Genomic DNA, 20,820 nt, shown 5'->3' on the forward strand with positions numbered 1-20,820 from the left:
AACACACACATATTCACACATAATCACCAACACACACATACTCACACACACACACACACACTCTACACACCCCCATAATACTTACACAGACACAAACCAACACACCCCACACATGTACTCACAAACTCACACAACACACACCCATTCCCACACCCTCACACATACACACTGACACCTCCCACGCATGTACTCACACACTGACACCCCCCATGCACATATGCACTGACACCCCATCACGTACTCACACACCAACACACCCATGTGCACACTTAACCCCACCTACACATCACCCACCCCCTTACATCCACACCAACATACAACCTACCAACATACACAAAACCCATTCCCACACACCCATTCACACTCACACATATATACAGACCCCCCCTCACATACATGCCACACAGCCACATACCCACAGTTTCGGCTTCCCTTGCCACAGGCCCAGCTTCCTTCCTAACATGTAGGCTCTTGCCCAGCTGAGCTGACAGCACCTAGGAGAAAGGGCGTGGGTTGTCTGTGCCTCCAGTTCTCTAGCTGTCCTGTAGGGGGCCGGCCCCCAGCCCTGCCTCTGCCCTTTCAGGCAGAAACTGTATTGTTTTGTAATTCACACAAAGTATTAGGGGAACTTTCTTGTCTTTGGGTGCCGGCTGATTTGGACATGTACCTGAGTGGGGTGGGGTGGGGGGAGAAAGCTGGTGGCTGGAGGGTCTATTTTAGGGCCAGCTCCTCCAGTCTGCCCTCCCCTGCAACCCTTCCACTGGCCACCTGCCGCCGCCTGTCCTGGGCCTGGAATGCTGACTGGCAGTTGGTGGGGGTGGGGGTGGGGACAGACTGTTATAAAGCTGGGAGTGCTGGGGTGGCAGCTGTCCTCCTCTGGAGCCCAGAGCCACAGCCCACCCCGGGCCTGCCCTCCCATCTGGGGTCCCAAACACACTGCCACCATGTCCACCCACCGCCTGGTGATCGTTCGTCATGGCGAGAGCACATGGAACCAGGAGAACCGCTTCTGTGGCTGGTTTGATGCAGAGCTGAGTGATAAAGGGGTTGAGGAGGCCAAGAGGGGGGCCCAGGCCATCAAGGATGCCAAGATGGAGTTCGACATATGCTACACATCAGTGCTCAAGCGGGCCATCCGTACACTCTGGACCATCCTGGACGACACCGACCAGATGTGGCTGCCGGTGGTCCGCACCTGGCGCCTGAACGAGCGGCACTACGGGGGCCTCACGGGCCTCAACAAGGCAGAGACTGCCGCCAAGCACGGGGAGGAGCAGGTGAAGATCTGGAGGCGCTCCTTTGACATCCCTCCGCCCCCCATGGACGAGAAGCACCCCTACTACACCACCATCAGCAAGGTGGGGTGCACAAGCCGGGGCTCTGGGTGGGGGCAAGAGTGGTGGGGGAATGGTTGTCTGGGGGTGGAGACGACTGCTTTGCAACCCCTAGGAACGTCGGTACGCAGGCCTGAAACCTGGAGAGCTGCCCACCTGTGAGAGCCTTAAGGACACCATTGCCCGGGCCCTTCCCTTCTGGAACGAGGAGATCGTCCCCCAGGTCAAGGCTGGCAAGAGAGTGCTCATCGCTGCCCATGGCAACAGCCTGCGGGGCATCGTCAAGCACCTGGAAGGTGAGGCTCACCTGGCCCTACCCTGGGGTTCAGGCAGACGTGGGAGGTCACATGTCCCCCTGCATGCTCCATGGGTGGAGCTTTCAAGTTGTCAGTTCCAAACTATTGGAGGGCTGAGAAATCATTTGAAAAAGTTTTGGGAAACTTGTTTCATTTATGCGTATGTACTGGGAGTTTCTTTCAGATCATGGTAAAAAAGGTTTGCACACCACTGACTCAGGGCCGGGGCTGCCTGGGCCTGGATTCAGTCCTGATTACAAACAGGTGGAGTGGGAAAGCCCAGAGGGCAGCTTCTTGCCCGTGGACACCCAGCCAGGGAAAGGCCAGGCTGGACTGAAATCATCAGGCTCCTAATCCTGGTTTGCTGTGTGATCCTGATCAAGCCACATCACTTGCTAGGCTTCAATCCCCTTCCAGGGAGCCACTTGCCACGTGGGGTCAGGCTCACCTTCCTTCCAGCCACCTGCAGCTCCTGCCCCACTACCTTTCCCCTAATTCACTCCTGGCAAAAGGATGCAGGAGGCACAGTGCAGCCAGACACTCGTTCCGGGAGGGCGGGGCCCCGGTGTTGGAGCTTGGAGGCTCCTGCAGGTAGGCGGCTCTCCTGGATGACAGATGGGCCGCCTGTGGCAGGGCGGGGAAGAGGGTGCTCCCAGAGCAACGTTCTCCTTTGAATTGGACTTTAAAAAGTGACGGGGCCTTTAGGATTTCACAGACACTTGGGCTGTTTGCATTAGCCTAGGGGAGGGCCTGCTGCCCCAGGATGAAGCGTCTTACACATCTCACACCTGGCGTCAGACTGCAGGTGTGGGAAAGGCCACCTCCTGTCACCGCGTCTTCAGGGCTCCACACAGCCCCACAGGCCTAAGTCCGGGGTTAGAACCCAGCGGTGACTGTTACTGGATTGGGGGGCGGGAAGGGGCCTGGCTAGTGCCTTTATCTCTGACTCCCTGGGGAATATTTCCCTGGACCCTCCTTGTGGGTAGGAGTGTGGGGTGACTGAATGCCAAAGGTCAAGCTGCTATTCCAGGCCCCAAGGCTGCCCACGGTTGGGCGGGGTTGGGTTCCAGAGACGCTGCAATTTGCAGTGGCTGCCCTCCCACTCCTTCTCACTGTTCCCCACCGCCCCACCACCTGCTCCACCCCTTCTCACTGTGCCCCACGTGCCATCATCTGCTCCACTGCTCAGGACGTCTAGAAAGCTCCTGGCTAATGCCCTTCCTGAGCCTAAGCCCTAGCCTGGCCAGAGATGACATGTAGCGGCACCCCAGGCTGCAGCCCAACTGGCTATGGTGCTATTTCTGTGGGCTGCTCAGTGGTCCAGCGCCCGTGTTGTTGACCTTCTTAGGCACATTCCTGTGAGGGAGGAGGGGATGGCGTCAGACAGGCTCTGTCGCCATAAAGGTCAAGGAGCCTCTGCCTGACACAAGCGCAGTGGGACCACACGGTTGGAGAACCTAGGGGGGCTAAGGCAGCCTGTTCCCGGCTCCAGGAATGTCTGACCAGGCCATCATGGAGCTGAACCTGCCCACGGGGATCCCCATCGTGTATGAGCTGGACGGGGCGCTGAAGCCCACCAAGCCCATGCGGTTCCTGGGCGATGAGGAGACTGTCCGGAAGGCCATGGAAGCTGTGGCAGCCCAGGGCAAGGCCAAGTGAAGGGTGGGCTCTGGGCAATAAAAGCGCCTACCCTCACACTCGGCTCTGGATTCACCCACCAGCTGCTTGCTCTACCGCCCACGGCACAGCCATGGGGACCCCATGACCTGGAGAGGCTGTAACCCTCTCAAGCCTGACTCCCCAGGGGCACCCAGAGGGCATGCCCACCACAGGGACTAGTGGGTTGTGCACCCAGGAATCTGCATTTCTAACATCCCCTGTGGTGACCTATGTGTGCCCTAAAACTACGGAGTGTGGAGTCACTTAAGGGTGAGGATCCAAGAGTCCCCACCCTCTCTGTGGTCAGCCAGGACCGTGGGTTCTGGATGTGCTACGGACCCCAGCCACACCCTACCCAGGGGTCACAATTCCAGGTCAGTTCTCTTCAGAGGGTGGGCTGAGGGAGGCCTCGGGGTGGTCCACCACACAGGGCGGGCAGGTGTGACAGCAGAGCCCTGCCACCTGGGTGGGGCAGGGCAGGCCCAGATGCACCTGGGGGGGTCAGCCAGCCCGTCAGGGCGGGCACCATCTCAGATTCAGAGGTCTCTCTAGCTGGGCTGGGCCCTGCTGTTCCCACAGAACAGACCATGGTACGAAAGGGGACTGGCACTGCTCTGGGGGCCTGCTTGCACAGGGACCAGGAAGGCAGGCTCCACACCCCTGTCCAGTGTGGCCACTCAGCCAGTCCTCTGGGGAGGTGTCTCATCGCAGGGGACACAGAGGCCCACGGCCTCTCCCAAAGGAGAACGCAGGGCACAGGGCTCAACTCTAAGTCATCCGGGCTGCTCATCACCGGACTCAGGGGGCCCAGGGGGCCTGCACACCCACATGCGCCCTTAACACAAAGCACACCGCATCACCCCAGGAAGAGGGGTGTGTCTCCCATGGGCGTGTTCAGGCGACAAGAGGGCAGGTGAGGGCTGGGGGCCTGTGCAGACCACACTGGCAATCCTTAGTCCCAAAGCAGACTTGTTCTCCAGGGACAGATGGGCTGGGACAGAAAATAGGAGGCGGTAGCAGGTGTGAGCCATTTTCTTGTTACTTTTCCCGAAACAAGAACTCTGAGGAGGGAGCTGGAGTTGGCTGAGCGGTGCGCGTGCGGCAGCACACAGGGAGCTGTCCTGCTTAGGCATGTACTGTGATTGTGACGTTTTCATACCTCCCTTCGCTCTATGCCCTCCAGGCTAAGGGCCACTGAGCCAGCTCCAGTGAGACCCTCTCCCTGCCCTCAGTCACCAAGGTCCAGTCTGACTTTGGTCGTATATGCTGCTAAGCACAGTTCTCTAAGCTCACTGTACCTGAAGGTCACTCCTGACAGCTGCAGCCACCACCCTAGAAGCAAGAAGAAGGAAAAAGGGTGGCTGCTCCTGGCAAGCTCCCTGTATGGAAAAGGCACACAGCAGCCTGGGGTGTGGGGCAACCTCCGATGCCCCCTCCCGCCACTCTCCTTAGGCAGAGGTCACCAAGGGCTGGCCACAGGTACAGCTCGATGTCCTGCTGGAAGCATGTTTGGGAATCACCAGCTTATTGCTGTAGGTGGGGGTCCTGAGGCCTCATCCTCATCCAGGGGGTCTTATTCCTGGAAGAGTGACAGGTAGCTCTCATGCCACCTCCTCCAGCAATAAGGAGGCTGTGTCCTGGTAAAGAGGGAGGGACAAGGGCCTCAGGCACGGCCTGTCCTCACTCGATAAGCTCCACATAGTTGGCAGGAAACATGCCGAAGTGGCCGTCCGGCCCATAGCCACGCCACCAGCCCTCATCGATCACCTCGATGCCCGTGATGAGGTTCTCGGGGTCAAAGGAGATCTCTGTGTCATCAGCTGCAAGGAGACAGGAGCACAGCTGCTGCAGTGGCCCCACCCACCAGGTCACACCCTGTTCTCCCTCTGCAGGACACCTCCTCACAGCCCCATGTCCTTCTGGGTAGCACACACCCCCCCCCCCACTCATCCCCCACATCCCTGCTAGGACATTTCTCCAGGCCCCATACAAAAGGCCTCAGCCTCTTTCTGAGGCCTCCACTAGGGATGGCCTGGGGAAGCAGCCTCCCGGCCTGGCCCACTCCTTTGGCCAGTCCCTGGGCTCCTCAACAGTACAGCCACTGGGACTTGGGCCAGTGGACAGCAAGTCACCACATGGAGCCTGCAGGGTCAGAGGCCGTACAGGACGGGAATTCTCCAGAGTAGGACCAGTGGGGCTGAGTGTGGCTGACTCCCTTCAACCCTCCTCCTCTACTTCCTGGGTGTCATCCCCCAGTGGAGCCCTCTTGTCTCCTGAGCTCTAGCTGTCACCCTGTGGTCTAAGCAGGTGAGCACCAGCATCATACCTGCCTGGTAATCATACAGCGCCCGGGCACAAAGTCCCTTCCCAAGCAGCCCTGGCCCCTGCTCATAGTAGGTGCTGCGCTCAGAACCAGCATCTTCTTGCTGTACCTGTCCAGGGAGGGGGAAGAAGAACAGGACCATTATTCTCGAAGCCAGCCCCTGCTCCATATGGCACAGGACTTGGCAGGGGTGACGGCATAGCACCAGGGAAGGGGCAGCTCTTTGGGGCAGCTGTGGGCCCCACCCTATCCCTGCAGCACAGAGGCCACCCCAAGACACAAGAGTCAAAGGGTAGCCTGCAAGTCGGCCGTGGCTCCCTCCCCAGTCTCCCACACAGTGGGGCCCACCCAGACAACTCTACCACAGGATCACCTCAGAAAATATATGAGAATTTACCCATTCACTGCAGAAAAATCAGGCATTCCATAGTCAGCGTGGCCAAGGACCCTACCCCCCACCCCCTACCCCCCACCCCCCACAGGGAACCAACCAGTTGGGGCTCCTCGTAGAGATCCTCCTGCTCCAGGGGCTCCTTGTAGACAGCCTCCCCTTCCACCTGCACTGGAGACTGAGGGGCAATGGGTGCTGGATCCTTGAGGAAATCTGAAGCAGAGGGCATAGCCTGCTCAGACTTGGCCTGCTGTCCCCCAGCCCATACCGGCACTGGAGGCGTCTGGAAGAGGTGTTTTTCACCACTGCCCGCCTCAAGGGTTCCAGAATCGCAAAGCCTTGCCTGTGCAGGGCCTCGAGGAGGCAGGAAGGGGCTCCTTGGTGAGGGAGGTCTCTGGTTGGGTGAGCTGCTTCTGCAGAAAGGGGCTCCTCAGTTTGCCTGCAAACCAACGGTGAAACACAACACACATGGCGTCAGGCAGCCTGGAAAGGGAGTGGGGGAAAAGACTCTGCCCTCTTCTGCACCTGACTGCCCACAGACCCACTTGTCATGGGATATGGTGGCTGTCACACAGGAAGCCAGCTGGATGTGCCCGTTAATCCCAAGACCTGCAGCAGCTTCAGGAGCAATCCTGGGTATATATATGGAAAGCCTGAAGCAGGCACACATGGCCCAACCCCAGCTAGCCCAGACGGCCGGCGGCACCCCCTGCCCAGGCCACAGGGACTCAGGGAGCAGAGACACAGGGTAAGGAACGGAGACACAGCTGGGGGGTTGGGGGGTGAGTGGGCAGAGACCCAGGGGCAGTGTGATCTGCTGGCTAGCAGCAGCAGTCCTATGTCGTCTGGGGTCCCAGTGGTGTTGATACAGGCCCTGGGACCCAGCTGACTCGTCCCATCTTGGAGCTGGGCCAGGGATATAAGGGGTCGGGGCTGGGAAGTCTCCGTTCTGGAGACCACATGTGGCTCTCCTCTCCCACCAGGTGTCTGGGGATGAGACTACCCAGTCTGCAGTCTCTCCTGGTCTTCACATGGGTCCAGGCTTACCTCCCAGACCAGCCCTCACCACAGGCAGTTCTCCTTCCCCGCCCTCCTCACTCCCCTGAGATACTCGGCCCCTCAACTATGGGCCCCCACGCTGGGGGTAGTGGTGAGCAGTCCTGGCACCCCCACCCCCCTCGTCCCTTGCTTAGTGGCTATGCTCAATGGCCTCACCTGGCTGGGGGCTGGGGCTGGAGGTGGTAGACATGGCCCTCTCCTTCTGCTTGAAGATGTCCCGTGGGTGCGTGTGCTGCTGATAGGAGACTGCTGGTGAGGAATGTAAACTGACCAGACAGCATTCAGGGCCTGGGCAGCTTCCCACCCCTACAGTCCCCGGCCTGCCTGGCTCCCCAGGAGCGCTTCCAGAGCCTGGCTGAGGTCAATACCAGGGCACTGCTACCTCTCTGAATCCCTAGATTTGTCCCAAGTTCAAATCTGCCCATGGCAGTTCCAGGATCCTAACCTCCCTGCCTCTAGGAACGCTGGGCTGGGAGGAAAAGCTCATGGCTGTCACAGCCTGCTGCAAGTGGCCTCTGCCAGGTCTCAGAACGAGGCCTTTGCTCAAAGCCAGGGTTCCAGGTCTGTCACTGGGACTCAGGCTGGGGAAAGTGCTCAGCAGCCACAGGAGCATCCACATCTTACCTGGTCCCCCCTTGTCCCTGAAACTACTTCCTGCTGCTGTTCAGGCTTCCTGTTGGGAAGGGCAGAGAAGAGTGCACTCACGACCTGCCTCCTCACCCTGCGTGGGCACTCAGGGCAGGTGCTGCCAGCTGACGGACATTCCCAGGGAGATGGGGTCCCAACCCCGGCTAGCATGCAGGCTTTAGAGGCAGACTGACGGAGGCAGGGCCGTAGCCCAGGCAGGCAGGCACTTCCTTCCCACCAGAGGCCCAAGACCTCCTGGAGTACAAGGACAGGGCTCACCTCTGGGCACTGGACTCGTGGTCCTGCTCCTGATAGCGCTGCTCGCGGCGGGCAGCCTCACGCCGCTCCCGCTCCTGGCGTTCCTGCTCCAGCCGCTGACGCTCCTCCACTGCCCGCTGCTTCTCCTCCAGCCTGCGGTTCTCCTCATCCTTCTGTGGGAGAGCCGTGCCGCCCACACCCAGCTCAGCCCTGGGCATGACACCCCACTATGCAGCCAGACAGCCCAGGCCAGGCAGCTGCTACGCCCCACTGTCCCTCATTCTGCACAGGACCAGGTTCAGCAAGGGATTCTTTCTGCAACCACATAACTCATTCCACATTTTCTTGCAAGCTACCAGGGTGGTGATTTGGGGTAGCTCCAGGGCAGACAGGTACTACTAGCTTTGTTAACCCATCTAAGCCCCAGTTTGCACATCTGTAAACAGGAGCTAACAAAAACACTTGTCCATGGGCTTATTTAATAAACGAGAAAAACTGAAATCTGGCAAGCCCAACACCTGTTTCTTGCCTGGCACACTGCACATGCTCAGTACATGCTGGCTCTTTTGTCAAAGCCCAGACAGGCTTACCTCTGCTTTGGCCCAGAAGCTGTCTTTGCCAACCATCTTGATCTCAGACATGGCGTTGGTCTTTTGGTACACAGAGCCCTGCAGGGGCAGAGCAGCCCGTTAAGAGACCCAGGCCCGGTGGGGAGGCTGGGCCCACAGACCCTAGGATGATGGTGAGGGCTGTGAGGAGGGGCCTGGTAGGAGAAAGTATAGAGGGTGACGTTCTGGTCGCGGCCTGAAAGCTGCCCCAGCAGGGATGGCTCGGCCCGACAACACGAGTCCTCACGGGGAAGACCCTGAGATATGGCATCAGCTCCCAGGGATCCATACTGCCTACCACAGAGGAAAAAGAGTTCAGCTCCTGGTCCTGCCCGGTGCCAGGATGACACACCTACAGGCTGTCCCTCCCACAAAACAGTCGTGGGCTCCTGCTGCTTCAGGCTGTGCCCTGACCACCAGCAGTTCAGCCACAGCAGCTGCTGTGTAGGGCCCGACGGCCACTGCCACAGGCATGTGTCCCCGTAAGGAGCCTCCAAAACACCCACAGCTGTGCTCAGCCACATGCCTCACGACCACAAGAGCTAGGCAAGCGCCGGGCGGGAGCCCTCCACAGCCTTCGCCATGTGACACTGGCCAGTGACTGGATGCTAGGCAAGGTGCAGGTACTGCGCACTCCCAGCTGCCTCCTCGGGGCCCAGAGCAGCAAGGGTGGGTGGTGGAGGTAGCACTCACCACGGGGGCTTGGGGGCCTGTGTCCTGGAAGCGGCTGCTCTCCTTGTGGAAGTTGTAGTTTGCCCCTGAAGCCTTGGCCACCTTCTGCATGATGGACTCAGGCTCCACGTCTTCCTCAGCCCGGGCATTGATGGTTACGTGGGCTCCCTACAGGCAGGTTGGTGCAGGAAGTGAGAGAGGAAGGTCCTAGTGATGCCACATTGCCCAGTGCCCAGCAGGTGGGGTGTGCCTCCTCCATGCCCCACCGCACACAAGGCACCCATCTGGCTCCCAGGAAGGAGGCGCTGGCTCTCTTCTCAGGAGCTCAGACAGCCCAATTTGAGCAAACACCCCGCCCCTCTCAAGCCACGACAAGTGAACACATGCTTTGATACTTTAACCTAAAAAATAATAAAACATGTGCTTATACTACGATGACATAAATACAAGTAGAGATAGGCTGGAAGGGACCGCATAAAGCGGAACGTGTGCTGGGGTGGTGGGCACGGGCAACTGCCTCCTCCTCCAAATTCCTAACACTACGGCTCAGTGGCTCCAGAGAAACCAGAGATGAGTGCTCCAGCCCAGCATGGGCCCTGCAGTCAGAAGGACCAGGATGCGTCCCTCCTCCCACCAGCCTGTGGGCAGCTGTGGCCAGAGCCCGGCCACCCCAACCAGCTGGCCCAAGTGGGTCAGCCTCTGGCACCCTCCACCGGGGTTCCCACTCTTGCCTGCCCGCAGCCCGTTTACCTTCAGGAAGCTGGCCATGGTGCTGACATGACTGGCGCACGCTCCCTTCCGCACGTCGTTCACGCCCTCGCCTGTCTGCAACACAAGCACACCCAGCACGACCCTGCAGTTCCTGGTTGCCACCTGGGCGTGCTGTCCAAGGCCACCACCGCCCTGGGGTTCTGGCAGCTTCCCCGTGTCCCAAAAGGAAACTGCAAATCCCAAAGCAGAAGACACACTCCCTATTGTGCCAGGCAGACGTGGCGGGTCCCCACATCTCCCGGCATCACAGCTGGCCGCTGGCTCCCATTGTGGGGAGTCCCCTCTGAATTACTCCAGTCCCCAATTTGGGGGCTCTGTTCTGCTACAAAGTGCCCTTCCAGCCCTGCAGAAACCATGGTCCTCAGCGCTTCTCTGGGGCCTCTGCTCCCTCAGACCAACTCTCCAGAAGGAGATAAATCACTGTTTTGGGATTATTTCTGCCCCATTCACAGGAAGTAATTCTGGGCTTGGAGTATGGGTTTTGTGCTGAAAAGGCCACAGATTTTCTCAGGCCATGATGAATTAACTGACTATCCTGCTAGTTCACCAGCAACAGGCTGTCCTGTTGATCTCTGAGCCCCATCAGGAAAACACTCTGCTCCTGATGTCTAGCTTCCTTGGCTGCGACAACCACAGGCAGAGGCAGAAAGAGAAAGTGAGCATTCTGGAGCCACTGGCACCTCATGTGGGGCCCCCTCAGCCTGGCTGCCTCTGGGGTACAAATCGGGGAGCAAAGGTGATGATCTGTCTTCCCCTCAGTTCCACATACCCAGTTGATGAGGACAAACTTGGGCAAGCCAGAGTTGGGGTCCTTCACCCGGCAGAAGGCGTACATCACCTTCCCGCTGTTCAGCTCCTCCACCAGCTCCTCCAGGCCCCCTTCTGCAGCAGAGGCACAAGGAGGGGTCAGCAGCAGTGCCCTCCCCCCAGCATTAACCCACTAAAGCCGGAGCCAAGCCCTAACCAGGGCTTCTCACCCACTCCCGGCATCAGTGTCATCAGCGGGGACTCTTGGGCCCCACTGCTACTAAACTGATTTATCAGAGCTGGGGTGGGACCCAGGAGTCCTCATTCATGACCAGCACCTCAGGTGATTTTTTTACATGCGATGGTTTAAAAACCACTCCGCTAAATCCATAGGTAATGTAGGGAATAAAAAAACAAGTGTCATTTCTGCTACATATAAGCGACTGGACTTCCAAAAGGTGGGTGTCTACCTCAGTTCTACCGCTGGCATGAGCCATCGAGAGCTGTGGTCCCCAGCACTGGGAGTGACCAGGGGTATCAGCTGGTAGAGTGGGGGCTTTGTGTGGCATACGGTCAAGTGCAGGGCCCTGGGCTTACGCACCCGTTACCACCTATCACACCCTGCCCAGCCTCCCGCACGGCCTGAGCCTAGCATCTGCCCAGTGCTGGCCAAGAGACCATCAGATGCTAACCATGCACCGAGGGCGAGCCCACACAGCGCAGCCACTAGGACCCACTGCCCCTCATGGCAGCCCAGAGTTCTGCGCTGAGTTACCCATGCCATTACTCCAGGCCACCAGGCCCTTCAGTCTGCCTGCTGCCTCCTCAAACCTCCCCAATGCCTGGGCTGGGGCGGCAGCCCCTCCCCCAACACTGGGCACCCGCTCTCTCAGGAAGGTCCCTGTTTGCTCCAGGTATGTCCTTGCCCCAGCTAGACTGCCAGACCCTGAAGGACAATGACTTAGTTCTCACTTGTAGCAGAGCGCCTGGTACATGCAAAGGCCTCTGCTGAGGGAGGCAGACTGCTGAGAGAGAAAAGCCAGGCCCGGTCAGGCAGAGCTGGCTGCCCATTATGTTGGGGGTAGGGCAGAAAGGGAGGCTGGAGGGACAGGCAGAGGCTGGGCATTCCTCCTGGAGGCCACCGTTTCCCAAAGCTCACTTAGAACCTCCTTCTACCACAAGGCATGGTGGGGAGCTGCTCTGCTCCTGGGGGCAGGGGCTCCTCCTTACACCCCCATCAGGTTAGGGCCCTCCTTCCAGAAAAACGAGATGAAGCTCTGGGAAGGCATGCTACAAAGGGGAGGCCAGGAGCAGGAGCGGAATGGCACGTGAGGGGGTACTGTGAAGGCCAGGTAGGAAATGAGCCCCAGAGGCACAGAGGCCACAGGCAGGTCCCCTCGACAGGTCACAGTGAAGGGCAGGGTGACCGTACCTCTGCTGTCCCTTCTGACCCACCCTCAATCAATGCTGTGAGAACATCCAAAAAGAGAACATGGCCTGGGCAAGAAGGCTGCCTCGCTGACAGCGGAAAGAAGAAAGGTCTTTGGAGACCTGTGGCCAGGCTTTTGCCCCAGCCTAAGGGTTGTGCCTGTCACCCTCCTGGGGAGGGCAAGGGTCAGAGGGCCTGCAGGGCTGCCCCCAGTGAACTGGGAAGCAGTGCAAGACTTCGTCAGACTAGCTCTCCTTGGGAGCTTGGGTAGTCTGCCCCCTCATCAGACTCTGCTTCTTGGGCTCCATCTCAGTTATGGACAGTAAACCTTGACTTCAAAAGCAGTAGTGAGACGAACATGGGGAAGACCCACTGTAAACATGGCTTGTCTCACCCCTACCACCTGCACAAGCAACGCCCAGGAACAGCTGTGCCATTGTTCACGGGGGGAGCTGGGGCTGCTTTGGGGGAACAGGAGGTGGAAGGTAAGGATAGCAGGCGAGTGGCAGTGATACAGTCCACTCTGGAGCAGAGCTGGGGGTCTCACTGTAACATGGATTCTGACTGGTGGTCGGAGTGAGAGGCAGTCTGCACGTCCCACAGCTCGGGGACCACAGGAAGTAGCCAGAAGAGAGCTGCTCTTGTCAGAATGGGAAGCCGGCTGGCTCTGGCCTTCTGTTGTTACTCTGGGCCTTACACTAAAAACAAAGTAGACTGCTTCCCAGCCAGGGACGGCCAGGGTCCTCCGCTGGATCTGCCAGCTCCCCTGAGCCTTTACTTACGCTCTTGATTAAGGGACAAAGGGAGAGGCGACACTGTTATACCCAGGGTAGGGTCAGGATATGGTGGCTTCCCACAGAACTCCCCTGGTGCCACCCAGGAAAGCCTGCAGCCCTGATTACCACCACAGACATGCAGGCTCCCCGACAAGAGGCGGTGCCACTGCCTCTTCTGACGGAGACTTCCTAGTATCCACCATATGCGACGTGAGATCCGCTGCTGCTTCTTATTCCTTCTGATCTGGGATTCGCTTTTCAGCCTCAGCCAAGCAGAGCAGGAGCAGCCAGAAGGGGGTCTTGGGCTGGAGAGCCAAGGCCACCCCTTAACACCCCACTGGAGCCACTCCCTCCTGGACAAACCTCTTCTGCCTAGCCCATACTCTGAGTATATCAGGATAAGAAAGGAGGGTAAGGGACCCCCCGCTCAAAATTCCTGTGCAAACAGTCTGCAGTTGGCACTGGGGCACAACAAACAAGTAAAAGGGTGACCTTCACAATGAAGAAAGCTTTGCCCGCCTGTCAAGGGGCCGTGCACACTCCTCCTGGAGAGATGCATGTTGAGGGTGGACATGAAACAATGCCAGGCAAGGCCCCAGGAAAGGAGGTGGGCTCCACACCCTAGTAGCACCCCCTGGCCAATCCTGCTCCCTGCTCCATCCTCTCTACACCCTGCTCCCAAACAATGCAGCTCAAATTCCAACTTCACCAAGCCCCACTCCCCAAGGGCTCCCGCTGCCTGTAGGATAGAAGCCCGGGCCCCGCGCCTGGGTTGGCCTGAACCAGTCCTACACTCAGCTCTCCTAGGCCTGCGGCCCTTCTGTAGGTGCCATGGCCCTCACTGCCCCATGAGCGAATGAGGCAGCCTCAGATGGGCCCACACCCCTGCAGCAGCCTGGCTCCGTGGGGCTGGCATCCTCCCAGCTGCAGGTTAGGATTGCAGCATGGGCCTGTCCACGGGCTGCCCGAGAGCTGGAAAGGCTGGCCTGCTCCCATCTCAGCTCTCCCAACCTGAAGAGACCAGCATTGCCTGCACTACCAGGCTAAAAAAGCCAAGAATGATTTCACATAGAGATATTCTGAAGCTCAAAGCCAGCCAAAGGTGACCAGCAGGACTGAAGCCCTGGGCTGCTCAGGGCTATGGAAATGCCTGGGGGCTACTTCCCCAGTTCTGACTGGGTTTCCTGTGGCCACCATGGCTGGTTTCACACCCACAGCACAGGATGACACCTGAGTAAGGCAGCAGGTGAGGTCGGTGGGTGGCCAGCCTAAACTGGGGGAGGTGTTGGTACAATCACACCAGATGCAGGTGACATCTTGGCCCCGATTCCCCTTCCTCCTGTGGCAATGGCTGAAATGCCAAATGAGATGGGTGGCTGAGGGTTACAGCTCCTCTTCAGATAGGTCCTCTCACACAGCCGCCTCCCTCTGCTCCCACCTCCTGGTCCACCCGAGAGCATTCATCTCCTCCCTGGGTCATACTCACCCCCAGTACCAGCCACGCGGATGTCATTGCTATTGCCTTCGTAAGTAAAGAGAGCCCTGGAACAGAACACAAGCGGGCTTGAAACCAACACCGTGGGCACCATCTGCCCTCACTGCACCTATCACGCCTTCACACTGCATCCCAGAACCCCACCACAGCTGTGATGCCATCGCGTCCTGTGCTCACCTGCGGGAGGGCTCCTTGCAGGCACTGCATCCCGACCCATGAGGCCTTCCCACAAATGGGACAGTGCAGGCCCAACCCACCACCTGGGCCCACTGCAAGCGGTAAACCCCAGCCTCTGACATGACCGAGTAAACCTACTCTGATAAAAATTAAGCCAGGAACTTTGATGGCAATTTTGAACACATTCATATGTGGAACACTATTAAAAAAAATTTCTGAAACTGCTCACCTGGCTACCAGGTATATAAATTTGAACGGACGAAAGACACCTACATAGTCTTGAACGCAAAGCACCCAAGAAAAGGAGACATGAGAAGATCATGTGAGGCACCAGAAAGCTGCCAAGACCATTGTGCACGTCTGCCCTACTGTTCTGTGAGACCAGAAAGGCTGGTGTGGCAGGTCCTTCTGGGCTGGGGCTCAACAAGCAAGGACTTTCACAGGTTATATGTGGCCATAAGGAAGCGCAGGGCAGAGACTCCAGTTAAAACCACCATCCAGCCTTGCCCCCTCCCTAGACAGGTGCCGGGTCAGAGGTCATACAAGTCTGACATCTAGGAGAGTATTAACAGCCCTACTGGTGACACTGGACCATGTGTTTCTCCTGCTCACAATTGTTTTTAAAGATTATTCATTTTTTCCTAAGAATGCTAGAAAACACTCAGGCTTATTGACTTGAGCTCCAGAGTGCTTGAGGGCACATGGTGAACATTATGAAACACGGGCCATGGATGGTCTCCTGCCCAGAATTGTTCTCAAGAAGAACAATTCTGGAAAAGGTGGCCTCAAGAGGCCAGCCACAGTGGGTCCCTGGCAACAGACCCGAAGTCCTTGGCACCAGCCCTCCAGCCTCAGTGCTCCGTAGTGTGGCAGGCCACAGGGTGTAAAGCACTGATGCCCATCAACAGTGAGGCCAAGGCAACCCTGGCCCAGTGTCCACCTCAGGAGTAAATCAGCTTCTCACTGGCTTCACCAAAGGCCTTGCCAGTGCCACTGGGCAGAGCTGCGTCTACCTGGAAGAGAGGGAAAAAACCAGACCCAGGCCTGGCAGACAGGCTGCCAAGAAAAAGACCACTGCTCACCAGCAGAGAAAGCAGAAAACAAGGGGACTAGAGGAGAGACCCCAGAGAAAGGAAGAGAAAGCAGCTGCAGGAGGTGGTAGGCATATAGCCCAGCCAGAGTCCAGAGATGGGGGAGGGAATGCACGGCCCTCTTCTCTGCAGACAGGAAACCCCTTCCTCTCGATGGCCACAAGGCTCTGGCTGCTAGAAGATGCAAACACTGGCACAGGCAGCAGGGGCCAGAAAGAAGATCATAGCTCAATTCAGTCTTACCAGAAGGAATCAAGCAATTAATAAGAACCAAGCTCTGCATCTTCGATTTACTCTCCAGCTTCCTCCTCCACTGCCCTGGGCACCAGTCCAAGCCACATTCGAGAAGAATGTTCCCAGGCCAGAGGCTCATTCCCATATTCAATCGAGTTCTGCCTCTCTTTCAAAGCAACATGAATAAAGCGGTGTGCTGGCCTGTGTATGGGCAGGAAGTGTAAGCCCTCCCGAAAACACTTAACTGGTGATGGGGATGCAGCAGTAAGCAGTTACATAGAGGCCCTGCCCATGGAACTTACTTTCTAATGGGAGTGACAAACACACAGCTAAACACTACTGTAGTGTGAGCGAGTCACGAGCAACCACGCCAAGATCTAGGGCAAGCTGGGTAAGACCAAGACTAGACCTAGGATGCAGAGTGAAGGCTGGGGTTGCCCCTGCATCTCACCAGCCCCACGCCCATCCCATCTGGTTTGCAGGGCTGAGTCCAATGCCACCTGCTCCGTGCAGGACACCCTTTATGTATCACCAAGCTGGAGACCACTTTGCCTACTGATATTCTCTAGCAGCCTTTCTATACCCTCCTCGACCTACCCTTAATCTGAGCAGTAACAGTCATGAACACTGGGAGCACAGACACGGCCCATCCCACTTGTTTTAGTGAAGGGAACAGCGACAAGGAAATAAAAGGTTTCAGCATGGATATGTGCTTTGAAGGAAGGAGTCAAGGAAGGCCTCTCTGAGATAATAATCTCAGAGCAGAGAAGTGAAGTTTGGAGAATCAGTCGCGTGGGGCCATGCAGAAGAAGGGGCTCCCGGTAGAGGAAACAGCAAGGGCTCTGAGGCAGAACAAGCTTGCAAGTTTGAGGAACAGAAAGAGGCTAGTGTGGCCAGTGTGTACACAGGAGAGGTAGTCAGGGAGGTGGGCAGGGGCTGGGTCATACAGGGCCTGGCAGCTGCGCGGGGAGCCTAGGTTTTATTCAGTGTGAACAGGAAGCTACTGGAGAGTTTTAAGCAGGGAAGTGACATGATCCAAATATATTTTCGGCTCATGAGTGGGGACCTGCCACACAGTATTTATTGAGTTGATATTCTGATAGGACTGACGACAGCCTAGGTGATGTGAGGCCCAGGTGGTTCGTGCTGCTGAGCAATACAACCAGAAACGCTATGGCAGGGTCCCAGCAGCCTAGAAAGGAGAAGTCTTGTGAGATGTATGGGCTCTGGATGGGTGAGAGGGCAGCAGGGGCTCAGCAACCTAATGAGGGGGTGGTAAGCTCCAGAGCAGGGGCTGTGGCAGACAGCTCTATTAAGCCCAAGGAAAGGCAGTATTATGGATTGAATTGTGTCCCCTCAAAACGTGTGTTGACTAAGCTTGGGCATGATTTCCACTACTGTGCGATTGTCCTCCATTTTGTGATCTGATATTATACTATAAATCATAAATACTACCCTCTATGATGTTAATGGAAACCCTGGTGGCGTAGTGGTTAAGTGCCATGGCTGCTAACCAAAGGGTCAGCAGTTCAAATCTACCAGGCGCTCTTTGGAAACTCTATGGGGCAGTTTTACTCTGTCTATAGGGTCACTATGAGTCACAATCGACTTGACTGCACTGGGTTATGATGTTAATGAGGCAGGATTAGAGGCAGTTATGTCAATGAGGCCGATTACAACCTACAGGATTAGGCTGTATTAAGTCAATCATTTTGGGATATAAAAGAGAACCAAGTAGAGAGAGACCATACACAGCCAAGAAAGAAGCACCGAGAACGGAGCATGTCCTTTGGACCCAGGTTCCCTGCACTGAGAAACTCCTCGGCCAGGGGAAGACTGATGACCAGGACCTTTCCTCTGAGCTGACAGAGAGAGAAAGCCCTCCCCTGGAGCTGGCGCCCTGAATTTGGACTTCTCCTAAACTATGAAGAGAATACATTTCTGTTTGTTAAAGCCATCTACTGCGGTATTTCTGTTATAGCAGCACTAGATAACTAAGACAGGCAGGAAACATGACAGGCTCTGAAGATGGAAGCATCGCCCCCAAACCAGTGACAGTTTCTGAGAGGACTGAGGATGAAAAGAAAACTGGGAGACCAACTAGGAGGCCTTGGAGTCTCCCTAGGAGATTTCCAAGTCTACAAGGGGACGATCAAGAGCATCTACAGAAGCAATATCCATCACTGGGGAGAAGTGGAGAGGGGCAAAGCTGCCCTCAGGTTCCAAAGCCAGGCGGCCCTCATGTGGATATCAGAATGGGGTACTTGGTGTGGAGATACTTTTGATGGAGTTTGGAGTCCCAGGAGGGGGCTAAGGGCCTTCTGAAATACACACACAAGGAGCAGGAGAGAGGCCAGGACAGCAGATGGACAGCTAGAGACTGTCCTGAGAGAAATAACAGTAAATGATGGATGCATCAATTTCCTACGAGGGACTCTGAAGAGAAGGCAGAGAAAGTCTACCAAAATAATTACAAGATACCTTTCTGTAACTATAACAGAAGATGCCTTCCAAACAGAGGATGCATTGTTTGGCTACTGGACAGTTTTGCACAAGTGCTATCCAGAGTGCCCACGGTGACTCAAGATCCCAGGCTTGACAGGAGATTCAACAGGGACTCTGCAGGCCCCGGGCAGCTGGTGTTCTGAAGCTCTTCCCCGGATGGCCTGGTCTAAAGCAAAGCCTTTGACTTCCTGGTGTCACAACAGTACATTTTATGAAAGCCACTCAGTGTTGGGCAACAGGGGAACATTTGAAACGAGAAAGTAAAAGCCTTTAGGTGAATGGAGGGAGAGAAGCCCTGGCACAGCAGCAGGGCTGCAGCCCAGAGGGTCTGGCCCTGGGCAACACGGGAAGAGGCTCCACACAGACCCTAACAAAAGAAAGGGCAGACTAAATTAGAACAGGGTGGGCCCACCACAAATTGGTTTCCAAAGCCCAGTGTCTATTCCTGAAGGCTGGTCACTTTAACCCCCCATGCTCATATTTCTCAAAACTGGAAGTGCTCAAAACAGGTCGGTGAAAACAATTTAAGCAAATGGGAAAAGTGCCAGAGAATTACAATACATAGCTATGAGTGCACACAGACCACAAACTTCAATTCCAGGCTTCCAATACTGCAAAGCCTCACCGACTGCATGAAAGCCTAGCAGAGGATGTATTGGGGAGACGCGGGGGGGGGGGGCGGGGGAGATGGGATCTTTTTCCAAATAGGTGGCCACTTTTCAGTCATCTCCCTGTGGCTCAAGCATGGAAAGACCCCGATCGCCTTGTTTGGAGCTTCCACAGGAAGGCTCACATTCTCAACCAGGCTGCCAGACCGCTTCCCAAGGCCCGGTCCTGAACAGAAACCGGGTGCGGCTTCTTCCTTCTCAGGGACGGGTGTGGAGGGCTCATTTGTCCAGGGAAGTCCCCAGGTTGGAAGGGAGAACCAAGCACAGCCAGGCCAAGATTCCAACATGAAAATACAAGGAGCCGAGAACTGGTGGCGAGCGAGCAGGAGGGGCGCGCCCGGGGATTCACCAGGTGCCCCCAAGCCAGGGTTTAACCTGTGCACACAGGATCGGCTGAGACGGCAGCTCAACTGAGGCGTAGGGGGCGGGCCGCGGAGCACGTGTAAGCCCCAAGCCATCTGCGGAGCGGCGCTCCGGCCCCGGCCTCCCTTGCCTGCGCCCCCACCCCACCCCACCAGCTCGCCCTGGACAGAACCTTGGGGAGGCAGGGCGGTCCCGGCCCTCTCCCTGCCTCGTCCCCCGGGTACCCATGCCCCGGCGCCCACCAGTCGGTCGGGGACTTCTCATCGACCACCCGCACGTAGGCCTCCTGCAGCGCCGGCCCGTTCCGACTCAGGTTCACCGCCATGGCCGAGTCAGCGCCCGTCAGGGTCCCGGAAGTCCCCGCGCCGCCGCCGCTTTGAGGCCAGGCCCGCCCCCAGCGGCAGGAAGCCCCGTTCCTGCCGGTCGGAAGCCCCGCCCCTGCTGGCCGGAAGCGTCGCGAGGCGGGATCACGAGGGGAAATGGCTTCTCGAGTTCCGCGTCCAGGAAGCTGGGCACGGTGGATACTTGTGGGCTAGAGGACTGAGGGAGGGACGGGCTCTCTGTTCGCCCTCGGTGCCAGTACTGGAGCGCGGCGGAGGGCGTGCTCGGGTCCCGTCTCCCCGCCACCCGCCCCGCCAGTTCGCCGTGTAGGCCTGGCTGGGCGCCCTCACTTCAGCCCGTCGTTAGTTCTCCCTTCGGGGTCACATCCAGCCCCTTATTAAACTGCTGTCGCAGACCGATTTTCTAGTCTTGTCGCAGTTCATGACAGCCTGCCTCCTGAACAGAATTACTCGAGCTTCTGTATGGGCCCTCAACAGAAGTTTGATCTATATATAAAGCATGTGTAAATTTTTTTGTTTTACTAACTCTTATCCATGCGTATTTCTTTTTTTAGGGGTCTTTCTTTTTTTGCTTAGCTTTGAATTTCTTTCTAGTGTCTTTTCCCTTCCATCTGAAGGACTTCCATTAGTATCTTTTTGAAGGGCGGGTATGGTGGGTATGAACGCTGGCAGCTTCTGTTTGGGAATGTTTTAATTTCTTTCTCATCCTTGAAGGACAGTTTCCCTGGGTATAGTATTGCTGGTTGACAGATTTTTTTGTTTGTTTTTTCCAGAACTTCAAATATATCATTACCTTCTGGCCTCCAATGTTTCTGAGGAGAAACTGGCTGTTTAAACTTACCGGTGTTCCTTTGTATGTGACTGTTTGCCTCTCTTTCACAGCTTTGAGGATTCTCTCTCCACCTTCCCCCCATTTTTCTTTTTAATGTTTATTGTGCTTTAAGTGAAAATTTAAAATCTAGTCCGTCTCATACAAAAATTTGTATACACCTTGCT

The 20,820-nt window shown here is 56.8% G+C and overlaps 2 protein-coding genes across 3 annotated transcripts; one reads left to right on the plus strand and one right to left on the minus strand.

Annotated features, from left to right (window-relative positions):
• Window positions 1-890: 890 nt before the first annotated feature.
• Window positions 891-3,316, plus strand: PGAM2 (phosphoglycerate mutase 2). Its single transcript, XM_049893960.1, has 3 exons — window positions 891-1,358; window positions 1,450-1,630; window positions 3,123-3,316. Exons 1-3 carry the CDS (start codon window positions 945-947, stop codon window positions 3,287-3,289), a joined length of 762 nt encoding a protein of 253 aa, XP_049749917.1. The 5' UTR covers window positions 891-944; the 3' UTR covers window positions 3,290-3,316.
• Window positions 3,317-4,306: 990 nt separating this feature from the next.
• On the minus strand, window positions 4,307-19,877 carry DBNL (drebrin like). Of its 2 annotated transcripts, none has more exons than XM_049893959.1 (13): window positions 19,726-19,877; window positions 14,437-14,492; window positions 10,768-10,880; window positions 9,978-10,052; window positions 9,249-9,395; window positions 8,538-8,615; window positions 7,969-8,120; window positions 7,687-7,735; window positions 7,219-7,294; window positions 6,347-6,442; window positions 6,104-6,216; window positions 5,616-5,721; window positions 4,307-5,109 (listed from the first exon to the last, which is right to left on the minus strand). In XM_049893959.1, exons 1-13 carry the CDS (start codon window positions 19,806-19,808, stop codon window positions 4,970-4,972), a joined length of 1,284 nt encoding a protein of 427 aa, XP_049749916.1. In that variant the 5' UTR covers window positions 19,809-19,877; the 3' UTR covers window positions 4,307-4,969. The 2 variants fall into 2 exon arrangements, with proteins under 2 accessions (XP_049749916.1, XP_049749915.1); XM_049893958.1 differs by having other exon boundaries at window positions 7,219-7,297.
• Between the last annotated feature and the right edge of the window lie 943 nt (window positions 19,878-20,820).

Source organism: Elephas maximus, chromosome 8 (assembly GCF_024166365.1).
Source record: "Elephas maximus indicus isolate mEleMax1 chromosome 8, mEleMax1 primary haplotype, whole genome shotgun sequence".
Lineage (NCBI taxonomy): Eukaryota > Metazoa > Chordata > Mammalia > Proboscidea > Elephantidae > Elephas > Elephas maximus.

Coding starts and splice junctions, on each gene's coding strand:
- PGAM2 (XM_049893960.1), top strand. CDS start 945: ATGTCCACCCACCGCCTGGTGATCGTTCGTCATGGCGAGAGCACATGG. Junction 1,359..1,449: donor ACTACACCACCATCAGCAAG/GTGGGGTGCACA, acceptor TGCAACCCCTAG/GAACGTCGGTACGCAGGCCT. Junction 1,631..3,122: donor CATCGTCAAGCACCTGGAAG/GTGAGGCTCACC, acceptor TCCCGGCTCCAG/GAATGTCTGACCAGGCCATC.
- DBNL (XM_049893958.1), bottom strand. CDS start 19,808: ATGGCGGTGAACCTGAGTCGGAACGGGCCGGCGCTGCAGGAGGCCTAC. Junction 10,053..10,767: donor AGTTTGTCCTCATCAACTGG/GTATGTGGAACT, acceptor CTTGTGTTGCAG/ACAGGCGAGGGCGTGAACGA. Junction 6,443..7,218: donor CAGCCCCAGCCCCCAGCCAG/GTGAGGCCATTG, acceptor GTTGGTTTGCAG/GCAAACTGAGGAGCCCCTTT.